At 49.5% G+C, this 15694-nt stretch overlaps 1 protein-coding gene across 1 annotated transcript; it reads right to left on the reverse strand.

Annotated features, from left to right (window-relative positions):
- Positions 1 to 3170: 3170 nt before the first annotated feature.
- Positions 3171 to 15604, reverse strand: Rcn3 (reticulocalbin 3). Its single transcript, XM_027920497.2, has 7 exons — positions 15527 to 15604; positions 14906 to 15153; positions 11934 to 12136; positions 10129 to 10301; positions 6481 to 6541; positions 4237 to 4436; positions 3171 to 3686 (listed from the first exon to the last, which is right to left on the reverse strand). Exons 2-7 carry the CDS (start codon positions 15145 to 15147, stop codon positions 3579 to 3581), a joined length of 987 nt encoding a protein of 328 aa, XP_027776298.1. The 5' UTR covers positions 15148 to 15153; positions 15527 to 15604; the 3' UTR covers positions 3171 to 3578.
- Between the last annotated feature and the right edge of the window lie 90 nt (positions 15605 to 15694).

Here is a 15694-nt window from a genome sequence, read left to right on the forward strand (position 1 = left end):
AACCCCAAAGTTTATCAATAGTAGAATGGGTTTCACAGCTGTATATAACAATGAAAAGAAGAAACCACAGGCAAAATTATGTTGTAAAAAAAAAATCAGGATAAGCCAGGCACTGTGGTACACACCTGTAATCCCAGCAACTCAGGAGGCTGAGATAGGAGGATCAAAAATTTGAGGCTAGTCTCTGCACCTTTGGGAGGCCCTGTCTCAAAATTAAAAGGGCTGGGGATATATTATCTCCATATTACAGCACTTGCCTGGCATGCTCCAGACCCTAGATTCAATCATCAGAACTGCAAAACCATTGTCTGCCTGTAAGGAGCACTACTAAATAAATAAACAGGCAAAAGTTTTTTGTTTGTTTGTTTGGGTTTTTGTACTGGGAACCCAGGGGCACTCTACCACTAAGCTACATCCCCAATCTTCTTTAGTTTTTATTTTTAGACAGGGTCTTGGTAAATTGCTGAGGCTGGCCTTGAATTTACCATCCTCCTGCCTCATCCTCCCAAATCTCAAGGGTTTGTACCATGACACCCAGCAAGTTTTGTTTTTTTTTTTAAGCAAAAGCACTTCTACAGGGAAACATTAAGGCAACAAGATACTAGGCAGAATTCCATCACAAGTGGTTCTCTACGAGTAATATTGTTGCTGTGTGAGAGTAGTACTGTGATTAAAAAAAAAAAAGTTTTCAAACATGTAGCGCCATGTCCCTGAAGCCCCAGAGATCTACAAATATGCCCTTAATGCACATAAACCAGTTCGCTACCTCCATCCACTAGGGGGCAGAATGTCATCGTAATTAAAAGCCAGGAGTCAGACAATATTTAGATTCAAATTCCAAAACTCGCCCAAATCACTATGAAAAACTGGATAAAACAGACAACATTTCCCTAAATATAATGGAAAGTGGATAAAAGCAGGCAGGAGCTTAAGGGGACTTGACACTCAGGAAAAGGAAAGGCTCAGAGGGAGTTTCTCATTTGTAAAGCCGTTAATTTATTTATTTTTAGTACTGACTGGGGATTGACCTCTGGGCACTTAGCACTGAGCCACATCCCCAGCCCTTTTTATTTTTTATTTAGAGACAGGGCCTTGCTAAGTTGCTGAGGGTCTCTCTAAATTGCTGAGGCTGGCCTTGAACTCGCGCTCTTCCTGCCTCAGCCTCCTGAGTCAATGGTATTATAGGCTGCAGCCACTGCGCTGGGTATATTTGTGCAGTGTATATTTATCCTGGGGCGGGTTCTAGCCTGTGTCTTGAGTGGTGGCTGAAACACCAGGGGAAATCCACAGACCTAGTTGGAAGAAGTAAGCGACAAGAAGGTAAGCATGTAAATCTGGAAGGGTACTAGAAAGGGGGGCACCTCGAATATTCTGTTTTTTTCAGTGTCTGCCTTTCACATACTAGGCCAGCCTCTACCACTGAGCTTCATTCCTGGGCCCTTTTTTACTTCTATTTATTTTTTGGTTTGCTTTTGTTTTGAGTATTGGGGATTGAACCCAGGGGTGCTTTAACCAGAGCCACATCCTCAGACATTTTTATTTTTTATTTCGAGACACGGTCTTCCTGAGTTGGTAAAGCTGGCCTCACACTTGGGATCCTCCTGCCTCAGCCTTCTGAGTCGCTGGGATTACAAGTATTCACCACGGCAACCGGCTTCATGTTCCTAAGATGTCAGTTTTCTCTGTTTTGGTCTGTATTATTGTATAACTCTGGTTATTTCCATCATTTTCCCAAGGGACAAATTTAAGGGATAGGTCTAGGGGTCTTGAATCCCTTAAAAGGGATGTTTTCTTAATTCTTTAGCATTTTTTTTAATTACAGACAGATTTTTTTTTTAAAGAGAGAGTGAGAGAGAGAGAGAGAGAATTTTAATATTTATTTTTTAGTATTTGGCGGACACAACATCTTTGTTTATTTGTGGTGCTGAGGATCAAACCCAGGCCGCACGCATGCCAGGCGAGCGCGCTACCGCTTGAGCCACATCCCCAGCCCCCCCCTTTTTTTTTTAATTAATAAGCCAAAATTTTTAGACCTGTTTCAAGTTAATAAAAAACAAATCAGTGGTGGGACTTGGGTGTAGCTCAGTGGTAGAGCCGTTGCCTGATATGCATGAGGCCCTGGGTTTGGTTCCCAGCACTGGGAAAAAAAAAACAAATACTGGAAAGTCCAGAGTTCACATTTATCCCTTCACCCTACCGTGTTTCCATCACCACCATCATCATTAATTATTATTATTTTTTGTAGTGCTGAGGATCAAATTAAGGGTGTCATGCATGGTAGGCAAGCGCTCTACACAGAGCTTCATTCCAGGCTTGGTAGTGTTGACATCTTGCATTACTGTGATACATTGTTAAAATTGATAAACTAATATCATTTATTATTTTAAAAAGTCCATTTAGGCTTAACAACACTGGGAAGCAGTACATGCATTAAGAATTGGCTACTTCCCAGCCCCCCAGAAATAACCTTCAGGCTCATTTTGACCCCTCCACACCCAGGGGGACCCCATCCTGACCTCTAACCCCTAAACTCTTTTTTTCCTGTTCTCAAATGCCCTAAAATTGGAACCCCACAGCGCGTTCTCTTCGGCATCCTGCTTCTACATCCCAGTGATAGGCACAGGGACCACGTCCAGCAGAAGTTCCTGTTTTAACCCACGTCAGTTTATTACCCTCCTCAGTTCAGGTCCCTCCAGTGGCTCTCATGTCAGAGTAAATTCTGACCCTGCCCTCTCTGGGTCTCTCACATTCTTACCAAGCAGGTAGCACCACGACCTGACCACAGCCCCTTTCAGCCATGGCCTCCTGCCCTTTCCCTCCTGCCCTTTCATTTCCGGCTGCGTCCCCCCTTGCTGATGCTCAGACACACCAGGCCCACTCCTGCCTCAGGGCCTTGGAACTTATCTTTCCCTGTGCCCTCACCCTGCTCACCACTGAGGCTTTTCCCAATCACACCAGCTTGCCACTTACCCTGCTTTATAGGTCTCTCACTCTGAACAATACTTTATGCTGATGTATCTCTTTCCTCCCCCAGGGCAGGGCTTCCTGGCTGGCTTACGCTGAAGCGGCAGGGTCCAGGCTGCTTGTTTTATTATTCATCTCACCCCCAGATGCTCCCCTCAGGCATGCTCCCCTCCCGATCACAGCTGCTCAGAGAGACGACACACAGACAAGGTCCCAGGGCTGGATTTTATTGCCTCCCTGCAGAGGGGAGGCGTCCTCCGGGCAGTGCGGGGCCCTGGGAGGCCCTGGTGAGTTTCTATATTGTGGTCGAGGCTCAGATTTGGGGCTGGGGCAGTTAGAGGAGGTTCTTGGAAACCAAACCGAAGGGGAGGGCCCCTGGATCTGGGCTGGAAGATTCTGCCGGTGAGAAATAGAGAGCCCCTGGGTGGGGCGGGCGGGCCCCAGGTATCTTGGGGAGAGGAGCTGACACAGGAGGATCCCTGAGAGCCCAGGGGCCAGGGGCCTTGGGGGATAAGTCTGCATCCTGCAGGGCTGCATCGGGAGGGGGCTGGCTGCTGCGGCCCCTCCTCAGGTCACCCCGGTGGGACCATGGGCTGGAGTGGGCATGCTGGGCCTCAGAGCTCATCGTGATGCCGGGTCAGGTCCTCCCCGTAGTTGGTGGCCTGGCTGCCCACGAACATGTTCCAGTTGCCCAGGATCTCGGCTTTGCTCAGACGCCCGTCCTGGAGGGAGGGTCAGAGGTCAGCAGGGACAACTTAAGGCTCTGCTTGTGGGACTCCTGCCTGCGTCTAAGTATGTCCCTCAGGTCTGTGTCCCTTCCCCCATCTCTATCCCCTCTCCCGCTGGGTCTCCATCCGTCTTTTTTTTTTTCTTCTGGAACTGGGATTGCGCCCAGGGTGCTCTCACTGAGTGACATCCCCGCGGCCTTTCCTTCCTTTCCTCCTTTCTTTTTTCCCTTCTTTTCCTACTTTCCTTTTGTCTTTTGTGGCTCTGAGGACTGGACCCGGGCTGCTCTGTCACTGACTCCTATCACCATGTTTTTTTTGTGTGTTTGTTTTGTTTTGAGACAGGGTCTCACTAAATTGCCAAGGCTGGCTGGCCTTGAACCTGCAGTCCTCCTGCCTCAGCCTCCTGAGAAGCTGGGATCGCAGGCGTGGGCCACTGCACCCAGCCTCTGTCCCTCCGTCTTTATCCCTCCACTGCCCAGGTCGGGCCCATGGCCACACAGCAGCCCAGCACCCTCCCGAGCGCCTGCCTTGCCCCACGGCGCACCTTGTCTGTGTCGCTCTCGTGCAGCAGGTGGTTGGCCTCCACCAGTGGCTGGTCCTGGGAGGGTGGCAGCACCCAGTGACCGACCTCGTTGCCATCCAGCCGCCCGTCCTTGTTGAGATCCCGGAAGTCCCGGAACTGCTGCCGCTCTGTCTGCACCCAGGCCGGCTCCTCCTCGCCAGGCTCCTCCGAGTACAGATCGGCTGGGACCAGGACAGAGAGAACGGGTGAGGTCAGGGGCAGCTCTGGGGGCCCAGCAGGCCTGGAGCCAACCGTGGCTCTGACACTTCTCGGCCCACGACCTGGGGCAACTCACTTCACTCTTAGTTTTCCTTCTGCTTAACTGGAATCAGTAACAAACCCGACTTCCAGGCGATCACTACGTAGCATATGAAATTGATTTGCTTAATTGACTGAATGACAGATCTGGTTAATGCACACGTGATACTGTGAGTTGGGTGGCCCAGAGCCCGGCACAGAGCAGACCTCTGAGGAGGGAGAAAGAAGGCCAGAAAAGAGGAAATACTAGAACCTTCCCTCAGAACAGTCTGGCTGGCTCGAGTTTGTCCTCCTAGAAGTCTCTCATTGGCTTCAATTCTTTCTTCTTCTTCTTCTTTTTTTTTTTTTTTTTTTTTTTTTGTGCGTTTATTGGGGCTGGAACCCAGAGGCACTCAACCACTCAGCTACACCCCAAACCCTTTTCATTTGTTATTTTGAGACAGAGTCTTGCTACATTGCTGAGGCTGGCCTCAAGCTTGCAATACTTCTGCCTCAGCCTCCCAAACTACTAGATTATAAGTGTGTGCCACCGTGCTCAACTTTGATTCTTTTATTTTTTTTTGGGGGGGGTATGGGGATTGAACTCAGGGGCACTCAACCACTGAGCCACATCCTCAGACCTATTTTATATTTTATTTAGAGACAGGGTCTCACTAAGTTGCTTAGTGCCTTGCTATTGCTGAGACTTGCTTTGAACTTGCAACTGCATCCAGGCCAGCTTTGATTCTTTCCTATAGGAAATGATCACAGTGGTGGGAGTTGTGTGCAGCTCTTAATTGTGGTTAAAAAAAAAAATAAGGGCTGGAGATGTAGCTCAGTTGGTAGAGAACTCGCCTTGCATGTACAAGGCCCTGGGTTTAATCCCCAGCACCAAAAAAAGAAAACATAACAAAATTTCCCATTATGACATTTAATACATTTACAGTGCTGTGAAACCAGACTTCTATCTAATTCCAGAATGCTTTTGTCATCCCAAGAGGAAACCCAGGCTGATCACCCTGACAGAAGCCAGCGTTTCCCAGCCCATGTGTCCGTGGCCAAGACCTGCTCATGAGTTAACTCACATATGTGGGTACATATGGCGGGGGCTCTATCACCCCTATTTATAATGAGGAGACCAAGACACAGAGCTGTTGTAGGGCTCAGTGACAGTCGCGGGGCTGGAAGGTGGCAGGTGGGGAGCGTCAGGAGGCTCACAGCTGACACCCCGCTAACCCCATCTTCCCTGACTCCATCCCCAGCGGGGTCAGGTGTGAGCTCAGTCCTCTTCCCTCATTCGCTTCCCTGCACCTTTGAGCAGTTACATTTCTTTGGGGGATCTTGGGATCCTGCCCACCCATGGGTCCCTGGAGCCCCCAGGGAAGGGAAGCAGCCCAGCCTGGACATCAGGATGGGAACTTGGGGCCGCCTGCCCCCACTCAAGTCCTGCCCACCTCTGATAAGGAGGTGATCTCGGTCAGGGGAGATGATGCCCAACTTATAATGGCTCTACTTTACAATGGAGCCAAAGTAATACACCAGCCAGAGACTCAGGAGGCTGAGGCAGGAGGATTGAAAGTTTGAAGCCACCCTCAGCAACCTAGATCCTGTCTCAAAACATAAAAGAGCTGGGGATGTGGCTAAATGATACAGCACCCTGAATTTAATCCCCAGTACCAGAATTAAATAAATAAAAGGTGCTTTCTGGACTTTTACTTTGTTTATTTTTATGTGGTGCTGAGGATCGAACTCAGTGCCTCACACATGCTAGGCAAGCACTCTACCACTGAGCCACAACCCCAACCCCACTAAAAGGTGCTTTCTGCATCTGGCTCACAGAAGGTGCTGGGTAAACGCAAGGTGAAGCAGGAACTGAAGCAATGTCCTGGTCTCCACTTCAGAAGGCGGCTGCTGTCCTACAGACAGTATGTACCTGGTGCCACCACGCAGAGGAAGGACAGGCGCACCATAGAAATGGGTTCCACTCACCAATGTACTCCTCCACTTGCACATAGCCATCTTTGTTCTTGTCCAGATCTTCCAAGGTTTCCTAGAAAGAAAGAGGAATCAGGTGGGAGCTCAGTGCACCCGTCTCCCAAGGGTGGCTGGACCCTGGGGTCCGGATGTGAAGTTCTCTTGGGGAAATTGGCTCTGGGATGGCTGTGGGGGCAAACAATGGAGCATCTGCAATAGTGGGGGGCATGTAGGAAATTTGGGAACTTTCTGGGGTTCATGATGGTGCAGCCACGACCTGCATTTAGTGGGCAAGAGCCAGGGGACCCCAGTGTCCAGCACTGCATAGGTTCATGTCTGCCTCCCTAACTACTCTCTCACACCCCACCAACACTTGCGTAGGGCAGAGACCCCTTCACCTTTAGCAGAACCCAGACCCTCAGTCTGCTTTATCTATAGGCACAGCACACTTACGGGCTGTTCTGATGCACCCGCAACATCTCTACTCTTTGCTTTTTCTGGACTTCTTGAACTACAACAGCTTCTGTTCCCCACTTTTATATTCAAATTAGTTTAGTATAAGATAGTGCAGACATCTGACACCCCATGTCTCTGAGAGGTTAAGTTTCAACTAAAAATTTAGAATGGACAGATAAAATACAGCACACCAATTACAGTTGAATTCCAGATGAACAACAAATAATTGTTTAGTATAATTTCCACTCAATATTTGGGGTATACTTATATTACAGGATGAGTTCTATCCATATTTCAAATAAGCAAATTGTTGCTCAGTATAAATATGTCCCAAATGTTGTAGGGGATATACTTTTACTAAGATAAAATATTGTATCGAAAATACTTTTTTGGTGGGGAGGGTACTGGGGATTGAATTCAGGGGCACTCGACCACTGAGCCGCATCCCCAGCCCTATTTTGTGTTTTATTTAGAGACAGGGTCTCACTGAGTTGCTTAGGGCCTTGCTAAATTGCTGAGGCTGGCTTTGAACTTGCTATCCTTCTGCCTCAGCCTCCTGAGCCACTGGGATTACAGTGTGCGCCACCGCACCCAGCTGTCCTGTATGGTTTCTAAATCTGATAAATCTACAAAACTAACATATTGAAATCCCTATTATTTATTGTGGATGACATTCTTTTAGTTTTTATTCTACAGTAAAGTTGCAGCTGTTATTCATGTTTTGAAATCCAGTGTATAGTAGGTAACATTGTCCATAAACATAAAAGCAGACAGAAGTAAGTTTAGACCACAGTTTAGACACTTTTTATGTAAAAGGTCAGACAGTTGGCAGTTCTGTTTTTTTCATATTGCACAGTTTCTGTTGTGATGATTCGACTTTGCACTTGCACTCTGAAATCAGTCACACACACTAGGGAAGTAAATGCCTATCACTGTGTTACAATAAAACCTTATTTGCAAAAACAGGCTGTGGGCCAGATTTCAACTGAGAGCTATCATTTGCTGACCCCTGCTTTAGACAATGGATTCTGCATTTGAATCCAAGTCGTATCATTTCTCATCTGGGTGCTATCAGCCAAGTCACCTTACCTTTCTGTGCCTCGCTATCCTTAGCTATAAAACAAAAATGACAGTCCAACTGCATGGATTGCCATGATGGTTAAATCAAGGTGGCAGGGGTTAGAAGGGTGTCTGCTGTAGGACATGCTCAGGTAGCGTTTCTCAAATGATGTAAACTCGGGAGGATAAAGGGATGTTGCAATATCATCTGCTGTAAGAGAAGGAGGTTGGGCTTTATGGGATGGGGAGTCTATGGATCAGACTAGGCTGGCCAATGTCCCTGGGCAGCAAGATGCCACCTCTCCTCTCTGGGCCTCAGCATATATCTCTGAACCAGAAGCCCCACCTCCAAGGGCTGTTGTGAAGCTGAACAAATAACGTTCAATAAATATGGCTACATATTCACATCTTCATTGATTGACCCAGCAGTTTCATGCCAGCAGTACAGGTATCTCTACTGATGTGTGTAACAGTGACCCATCTGTTCAAGGTTATTCTGCGTTCTGTGTAACAGCAGCAACCAGAACCAAGCCCAGTGGCCTTGCAACAGTTCCCGTTAAGCAAATTACAGCACAGCAGCAGGAATACTATGTAGCTACAAAAAGGATTAGACCAGGAGCTGGGTTGTGGCTCAGTGGTAGAGCACTTGCCTCGCATGCTTGAGGCCCTGGGTTCAATCCTCAGCACCACGTTTAAAAAATAAATAAATGAATAAAAAGTAAAGATCTTGCGTCCATATACAACTGAAAAAAAATAGGATTAGACCCTTTCTCATAAGTGTATACAGAACACCCTCTGTCGGGAGCTGCCACATAGGAACCCAGTGCCCCTTGGCCTTCAGTGATGAGAATGTGGAGATGTGGTAAAAGCCAGCCATGGGCTGTGTGTGTGTGAGTGATGGGCGTTGAGCGCTCAAAGTGGCCTGGACCCACGTTGCCCCTCTGTTTGGGGCTTGCTCTGGTCTTTTTGCTTGCTCTGTCCGGATCCCCACACAGCTCATGAGATGGGCGTGGCCTCCCTAGATGTCAGTCAATCTGCTGACAGCAGACATCAGGAAGCTAGACTCAACCCCCTGAAACCTCACCCCTTGCCTCATTGGAATGGCTTCTCCCCAATAAAAGGGGTCAGCGCTCTCTCTCTCTCTCTTTCTTTCCATGGACCCCTAAGGTCGGAGGAGCCATCACAAGACCCAAAGAAAAAGGTATTTCTCTGTCCCTGTGTGATTATTTCGTGCAGCCCAGTTCAACTGGGCTGCATGGGTGGGGCAGGGACACATTGGAAACCCCATAGCACTCTGTTCCACTCAGTTACACCATGAACCTAAAACTGTTCTGAAATAGGTTATGAAATATTAAGTCTTTTATTTTTTTCCAGTACTGGAGATAGAGCCAAGGGATGCCTGCTAGGCAAGCACTCTCCCACTGGCAGGGGGTAGTGGGTACCAGAGGTTGAACCTAGTGGTTATTAACCAGTGAGCCACATCCCCAGCCTTTTTTATTTTCTATTTTGAGACAGGATCTTGCTAAGTTGCTGAGGCTGGTTTTGACCTTGTAGTCCTCCTGCCTCAGCCTCTGGGATTCCCAGCCCTACTTTTTAATAATAAGAAAAAAAAAATCTTTCTGGGTGCAGTGGTACATTCCTGTAATCCCAGAGACTCGGAAGTCTGAGACAGTAGTAATACAAGTTTGAGGTCAGCCTGGGCAACTTAACAAGACCCTGTCTCTAAATAAGAAATAAAAAGGGCTGGGGATGTAGCTTAGTGTTAATGTGCCCCTGGGTTCAATCCCCAGTAGAAGGGAGGGAGGAGTCCTTTCGCTATATGATAGACCAGGTTTTGTCAAAAACTTGTAAGAAATTGTAAATTACAGGGACTAGCAAGAGTTGTCTCAGAGTCTGAGGGCAGGCTGGGGACCTGGATCCCAAATGTGAGCACACCAAGGTCTGGCAAGGAGAGATTAGACACTGGGCATCGGGAAGTTGAAATGGGAAGTGTTACCTTCCTCTGATGTGTTCGTGGCCTGGGTTTCCTGGGGAAGATGCAGGGAACCAAGGTGACTATCTATCTGCCCCAGGTAAGTCCGGGAGGCGGGACCTGGGATCACACCATGGGTCTGAGGCAGGGAGTGGATTCCTCCCACCCTCACTCACAGCAATCACGATGTCCCGCATGTGAGGAAACTCCTCTGGGTGTAGGAAGGCTGTCAGCTCCTCGCGAGTGGCCATGGAGTCCCCATCCTGGTCAGCCACCCGGAAACGCCGCTCATCCCGAGCCAGCATCTTCTTATAGGTCTCTGCATCCTCTACATCATGAAATTCTTCCCCTGGACAAGGACAGAGCTCTATGAGAGACAGCTTACGAAGAGACAAAGGAGACCCAACTCAGGGGACAAGAAGACTTCCGTGGGAGTCAAAAGAATTAATATATATCAATAATTTATATATATATTTACATATATTGTATATAAAATTATTATATACGTTTATAATATACTCTATATATTAGCTAAGTGAAAGCTTATTTATTTTATGTTAAACTCTTTACCTACAGTATTACATTTAATCCTCCAAAAAGCAAATAAAGTGGGTTCTTCCATTTATTCTCACTTACTGAATGACAAAATTGAGTCCCAAAGAAAGGAATAACTTGCCCCAAGGGCCTGCAAGCAGGAACAGTGGACTTTGAGTTGACACTCAGCCATTTGGCCCCAAAATCCTGCTCTGATGTGATAAGTTGTACTAACTTAGGTTCCTTGACAGAGGAGGAAAATGGGCATTTCAGAGGGAACGGTAAGTGCAGAGTGCAGAGGTCTGAGTGTTGGTGAGGTGGAGGAAACCACACATGATCCATTGGGGCAGAAAAATGCAAAAAAAAAAAAAAAATAGGGCTGGGGATATAGCTCAGTTGGTAGAGGGCTTGCCTCACATGCATAATAATCCCCAGCACCACCAAAGAAAAAAAAGTTTTTAAAAATAAAAAACAAAGCTTTTGGGCCGGCGGCACAGGCTTGTAACCTCAGCAGCTCAAGAGGCTGAGGCAGAAGGATGGGGAGTTCAAGGCCAGCCTCAGCAAAAGTGAGGCACTAAGCAACTCCATGAGACAATAGGGCTGGGGGTGTTGCTCAGTGGTCAGTGCCCCTGAGTTCAATCCCTGGTACCCCCCCAAAAAAAGCTGGGGACTGGGGTTGTGGCTCAGTGGCAGAGCGCTTGCCTAGCATGTGTGAGGCGCTGGGTTTGATTCTCAGCACCACATATCAATAAATAAAATAAAGGTCCGTTGATAACTAAAAAAATATTAAAAAAAAAAAAAAGCTGGAGAGGGGCTGGGGTTGTGGCTCAGCGCTTGCCTCACACATGCAAGGCGCTGGATTTGAGTCTCAGCGCCATATTAAACAACAACAACAACAACAAAGGTATTGTATCCATCTACAACTAAAAAATAAAAAAAAAAAAATTTAAAAAGCTGGAGAGTTAGAGAAAGGCCAGGAAGGATCTGTGACAGTCTCCTGGGGACCCACGGGATCCTTGAGGAGGAAAGGGCCAGAGTCAGCTCTCGGTGTGGAGCAGCAGGCAGCGGTGAGGCCAGGAGGCAGGAGGGAGAAAGTAAGAGCCCTGAGGGGCCTGGGGCTGGGGTGTTGGAACAGAGAGGAAAAACTACGAGTCAGGGGTCAGGGCAAATAGCTTTGAGAGTTTTAGGATGAAGTCACAGGTCAGAGATCAGGAAAACCAAGCAGGTGTCCCTGGCCAGAGATGTAAAGTCGCCAGTCACGGGGTCATAGAGGTGTGGAAATCAGAACGAAAAGCAACAGGTCAGAAATCGGGAGTTTCAGGAGTGACGGGTCCTAAAAGTGGATCGGGGCAAAGGTAGGAATTCTTTGTAATGAGCTAAGGGTCCTCAAGACGAAGGGTCAAGATGGTCAGGGTCACAGTGTGCTGTGGGGAGTCTCGCCGCGTACCGGGCGCGTAGTGGCCATAGGTGGCGTTGCGCAGCTCCTCCCAACCCACACGCCCGTCGCGGTCCGTGTCGTACGTGTCCCAGGCCGCGCTCACCGAGTCGCGTATATGTCGCTGCTGCGTGTGCGCTATCCACGAGCGAAGCTCGGCCAGCGACACCCAGCCGTCCCCGTCCCCAGCGCGGTCCATGCGATCCACGATCCGCCTGCAGGTCAGGGAGGAGCACATGTCAGTCTTGGGCCCGCCTATCTCAAGCCCCGCCCCATGCACAAAGCCACGCCCCCACCGAGACAGAACCCCGCCCCCATGCAGAGCTGAAAATGCAGCCCACCATCTGCGGGCGAATCGAGGAGGGGCACTTGTTACTTGGGACCGTGCCTGCCACAGGTCCCGTCTCTCGGCCAAGATGCCTCCCCCAGAGGCCAATCTTCCCCTTTCCAATTGGGGTCGCGTGAAAGGACCCAGCACGATTCAGCGCCACGCCCTGCACTCGGGCCTCACCCCCACACCCTGCACCAGCTCCAACCCTCTAGGAACCGAGGTGGGGCGGGGTGCTGGAGCCTGGATCCCATTCTCCCCTAACCCGTGGGGCACCGGTCCCGGGACTGGCTCTGAAACCCCAGCCCTCGCCGTCTCAGGTCCTGCCCCTTCCCCTTGGCTGCGCGGGTCAATTTCAGGTCCCTCTCCCTTCAGCTCCACTCTGAGTCTTTCATAAGCAACCCCGCAACCCTTGCTTTTCCTTGTTCTGTTGGCCCGCAGTGCGCCTCCCGGTCGCATGTCAGGCCACTTTAGGTGGCATTTTAGGCTTCTTCTGACGACTCTGTAGCCCCTCCCCTCTCTCCTGACGACCCTGCCGCAGTCCTGGTCAACCACCCAGCCCTGCAGTTCCCCGCAGGCGCCAGGCTGTCTCTGCCAGGGTCCATCAGGGCCGGCCCTGTCCTCGGAACTCACATCCTGCTCTGAGAGTCCAGATGCCTCTGGATCCAGTCAGGCATTCTAGGCCCGAATCCTACCTCCTCTTCTTGACAGCTCGGTGGCCATGGGCAACTGACTTCCCCTCTGTGCTTCAGTTAACCCGCTGTAAAAAGGGGCTAAATAACAATACCAACTCGACAGAGTGATTTAAGGATTAACTAAATTAAACTATGTACAGCACCTTGAAAGTGCTTGGCATTGTAGTTAGTACTGTGCTAAGTGTGGTGTCCTACCACTGTTGTTGTTGTTATTATTGTTTTTATTATTATTATTTGATACTAGGGATTGAACCCAGGGGTGCTTATCCACTGAGCCACATCCTTAGCCCCTTTTTATATTTTATTTAGAAATGGGTTCTCACTGAGTCGCTTAGGGCCTCCCTAAGTGACTGAGGCTAACTTTGCACTTACAGTCCTCCTGCCTTAGCCTCCCCACTCGCTGGGATTACAGGTGTGCACTGCAGTGCCCAGCCTCACTACTCTTCACCCATCCCCATCCAGCCTGCACACCTGCCGGGGTCACTTAGGTCTCCACCCTCATCTAGCCACCATCACCACGTCTCCTGCTTGGACTGTTGCAATTGCTTCCTTGCCGGGCTTCCGGCTTCTTGCTTCCCTACAGTCTCTTCCCACTAACAGCTGGAGGAATTCTGTTAAGTCAGCTCACCTCTTCCCTCTGCTCAGAGCCTTCTATGGTTCTCATTTCATTCATAGAACAGCTTAGCTTGTCACTATGATCCAAAAGGCCCAGCAGGATATGACCCCTCTGTTCCCTCTTTGCCCTCTTCCTCTCCCCGTTGCTCACTGTTTCCAGCCACATGGGCCTCACTGTTCCTCAAACATACCAGGCCCACTGCTGTCTCAGGGCCCATGCACTTACTATTCCCTCTGCCTAGAATGCTACTCCTCCAGATACTCACATGGGTCAGAGATATTGCCTTTTCATTGAGGCCCCCTCCCACTCCTCCCACTCCTCCCACTCCCCTGTTTAAAATTGCAACCCTCTCCCTCCACCAACTTTCCCCTCCACACTCCTCACTCCCTTGCTTTATTTTTCTCTGATGCATTTCTCTCTATTTGATGCATTTTATACTTATTGGTTTATTATTGTCTCCCTCACTACAATGTAAACTTCACATGGGTTTTGTCTGATTTGTTCACTGCTGTGACTTTATCATGCAGAACATGATAGGTGCTCAATAAATATCTATGGGCTAAATGAGCATCATCAGAATGCACACACAGAGTGGGGAATGGTTGCATAGTCTTCGTGTCCCCAGATCCACTCTGACCTTATCTCCCCAACACAAAGATTAGACAAGACCCCATTCAACCTAACTCACCCTGAAACTCAGGGCTCAGCCATCCTCCTCCCCCAGCTGGGCTCCATCTGCACCAAATCTTATTTTCCCTGTGGATCCCTGACACAGTGAACTGGTGACCCATTTACAAAACAGGGAACCGAGGCTCAAGAAAGGGAGGTATCTGCGACAAAGGAACAGAGTCATGTGGGGGTAGAATCGGACTCCAGATTTTGCTGCCCTCAAAGGTCATATCTTGAGGCTTCTTATTTTTTATTTTATTTTATTTATTTATTTATTTATTTGTACTAGGGATTGAACCCAGGGGCACTCAGCCATTGAGCCACATCCCCACCCCTTTTTTATATTTCATTAGCGACAGGGTCTCACTGAGTTAGTTAGGGCCTCGCTTTTGCTAAGGCTGGGTTTGAACCCTTCATCCTCCTGCCTCAACCTGCCGAGTCACTGGGATTACAGGCGTGCACCACTGCGCCTGGCTTGAGGCCTCAATATTTACATGTGGTTTTCCCCAGGAGGAGAAGTAGAACTTTATTCTTGGATTCTCATAAAGAACCAAAGTCCTATCCAGTCCATGCCATCACTTTCCCACTCCCCTGCCTCTATCCCCTCATAAATGATATCATCTCTTCCCTCAAACCCCCACCTCTGAATACTCCCACCCCCAAATCTCTCTCCTACCCCAGACGAGCTTGGCTCTCCTCTGGGCTGAGCTGGTCGAATTCCTTGGCCACTTCCCGTCCGAGGAAAGCCTCATGATCATACTGGAAGTTTCCGTGGGCATCATCATGAGGGGCCTCGCTCAGAGGGGCCGCCTGGTGCACCCTCCCCTGGCCATGAGGGCCAGCGTCAGGGGACGGCTTCCCCAGTGCCCCGCGCCTCAGCAGCAATAGAAGCAGCAGAAATGATAGTTGCCACATCATCTGTCCCTGGGGAGTGACAGAGGCCAGGAGTCAGGGAACATAGGAACGAAAACAGAAAGGGGACAGACGGAGGAGGGAGGGGATTGCTTAGGTCAGGACAGAGAGATGGGAGTTGACTACAAAATGTTTTGGCTCAAAAAGGGCTGGTGATGGGGGAAAGGGCAGAATACTCAGAGGTAACTCCATCTGTGGAGCCCAGATCTTCTGAAAGAGTCCCAGAAGGATCCCAGAGCCGAGGGGTGGGTTCAGGAGGAGACGTGGCGCACGTCCCACGCAAAGAGCAGGATACAGTGTTGGCCAGGGAGGATCAGGGAGGCTCCCCAAGGGTTCCTACTGGGACCCTTGAGCTTGACCCGAGCCCCCCAAACCCATCCTTTACCCGGTTGCCAGCTTCCCTTTGCTCGCCACACTCCGCGGTGCCTTCTTCCAAAGATGCCCAATTTGGCGACTCTCCAGTTAGGCCCCGCCCCGGGAGCGCAGAGGCCCCGCCCTCCGCCCAATGAGCGCGCGCGAGGGTCCCGGAGGCGGGGTCAGTGAGCGCGGGGAG

The sequence above is a fragment of the Marmota flaviventris genome, chromosome 18 (assembly GCF_047511675.1).
Source record: "Marmota flaviventris isolate mMarFla1 chromosome 18, mMarFla1.hap1, whole genome shotgun sequence".
Lineage (NCBI taxonomy): Eukaryota > Metazoa > Chordata > Mammalia > Rodentia > Sciuridae > Marmota > Marmota flaviventris.

Coding starts and splice junctions, on each gene's coding strand:
- Rcn3 (XM_027920497.2), bottom strand. CDS start 15,147: ATGATGTGGCAACTATCATTTCTGCTGCTTCTATTGCTGCTGAGGCGC. Junction 6,542..10,128: donor TGCGGGACATCGTGATTGCT/GTGAGTGAGGGT, acceptor CTTTCTTTCTAG/GAAACCTTGGAAGATCTGGA. Junction 3,687..4,236: donor ACGAGAGCGACACAGACAAG/GTGCGCCGTGGG, acceptor CCCTCCCTCCAG/GACGGGCGTCTGAGCAAAGC.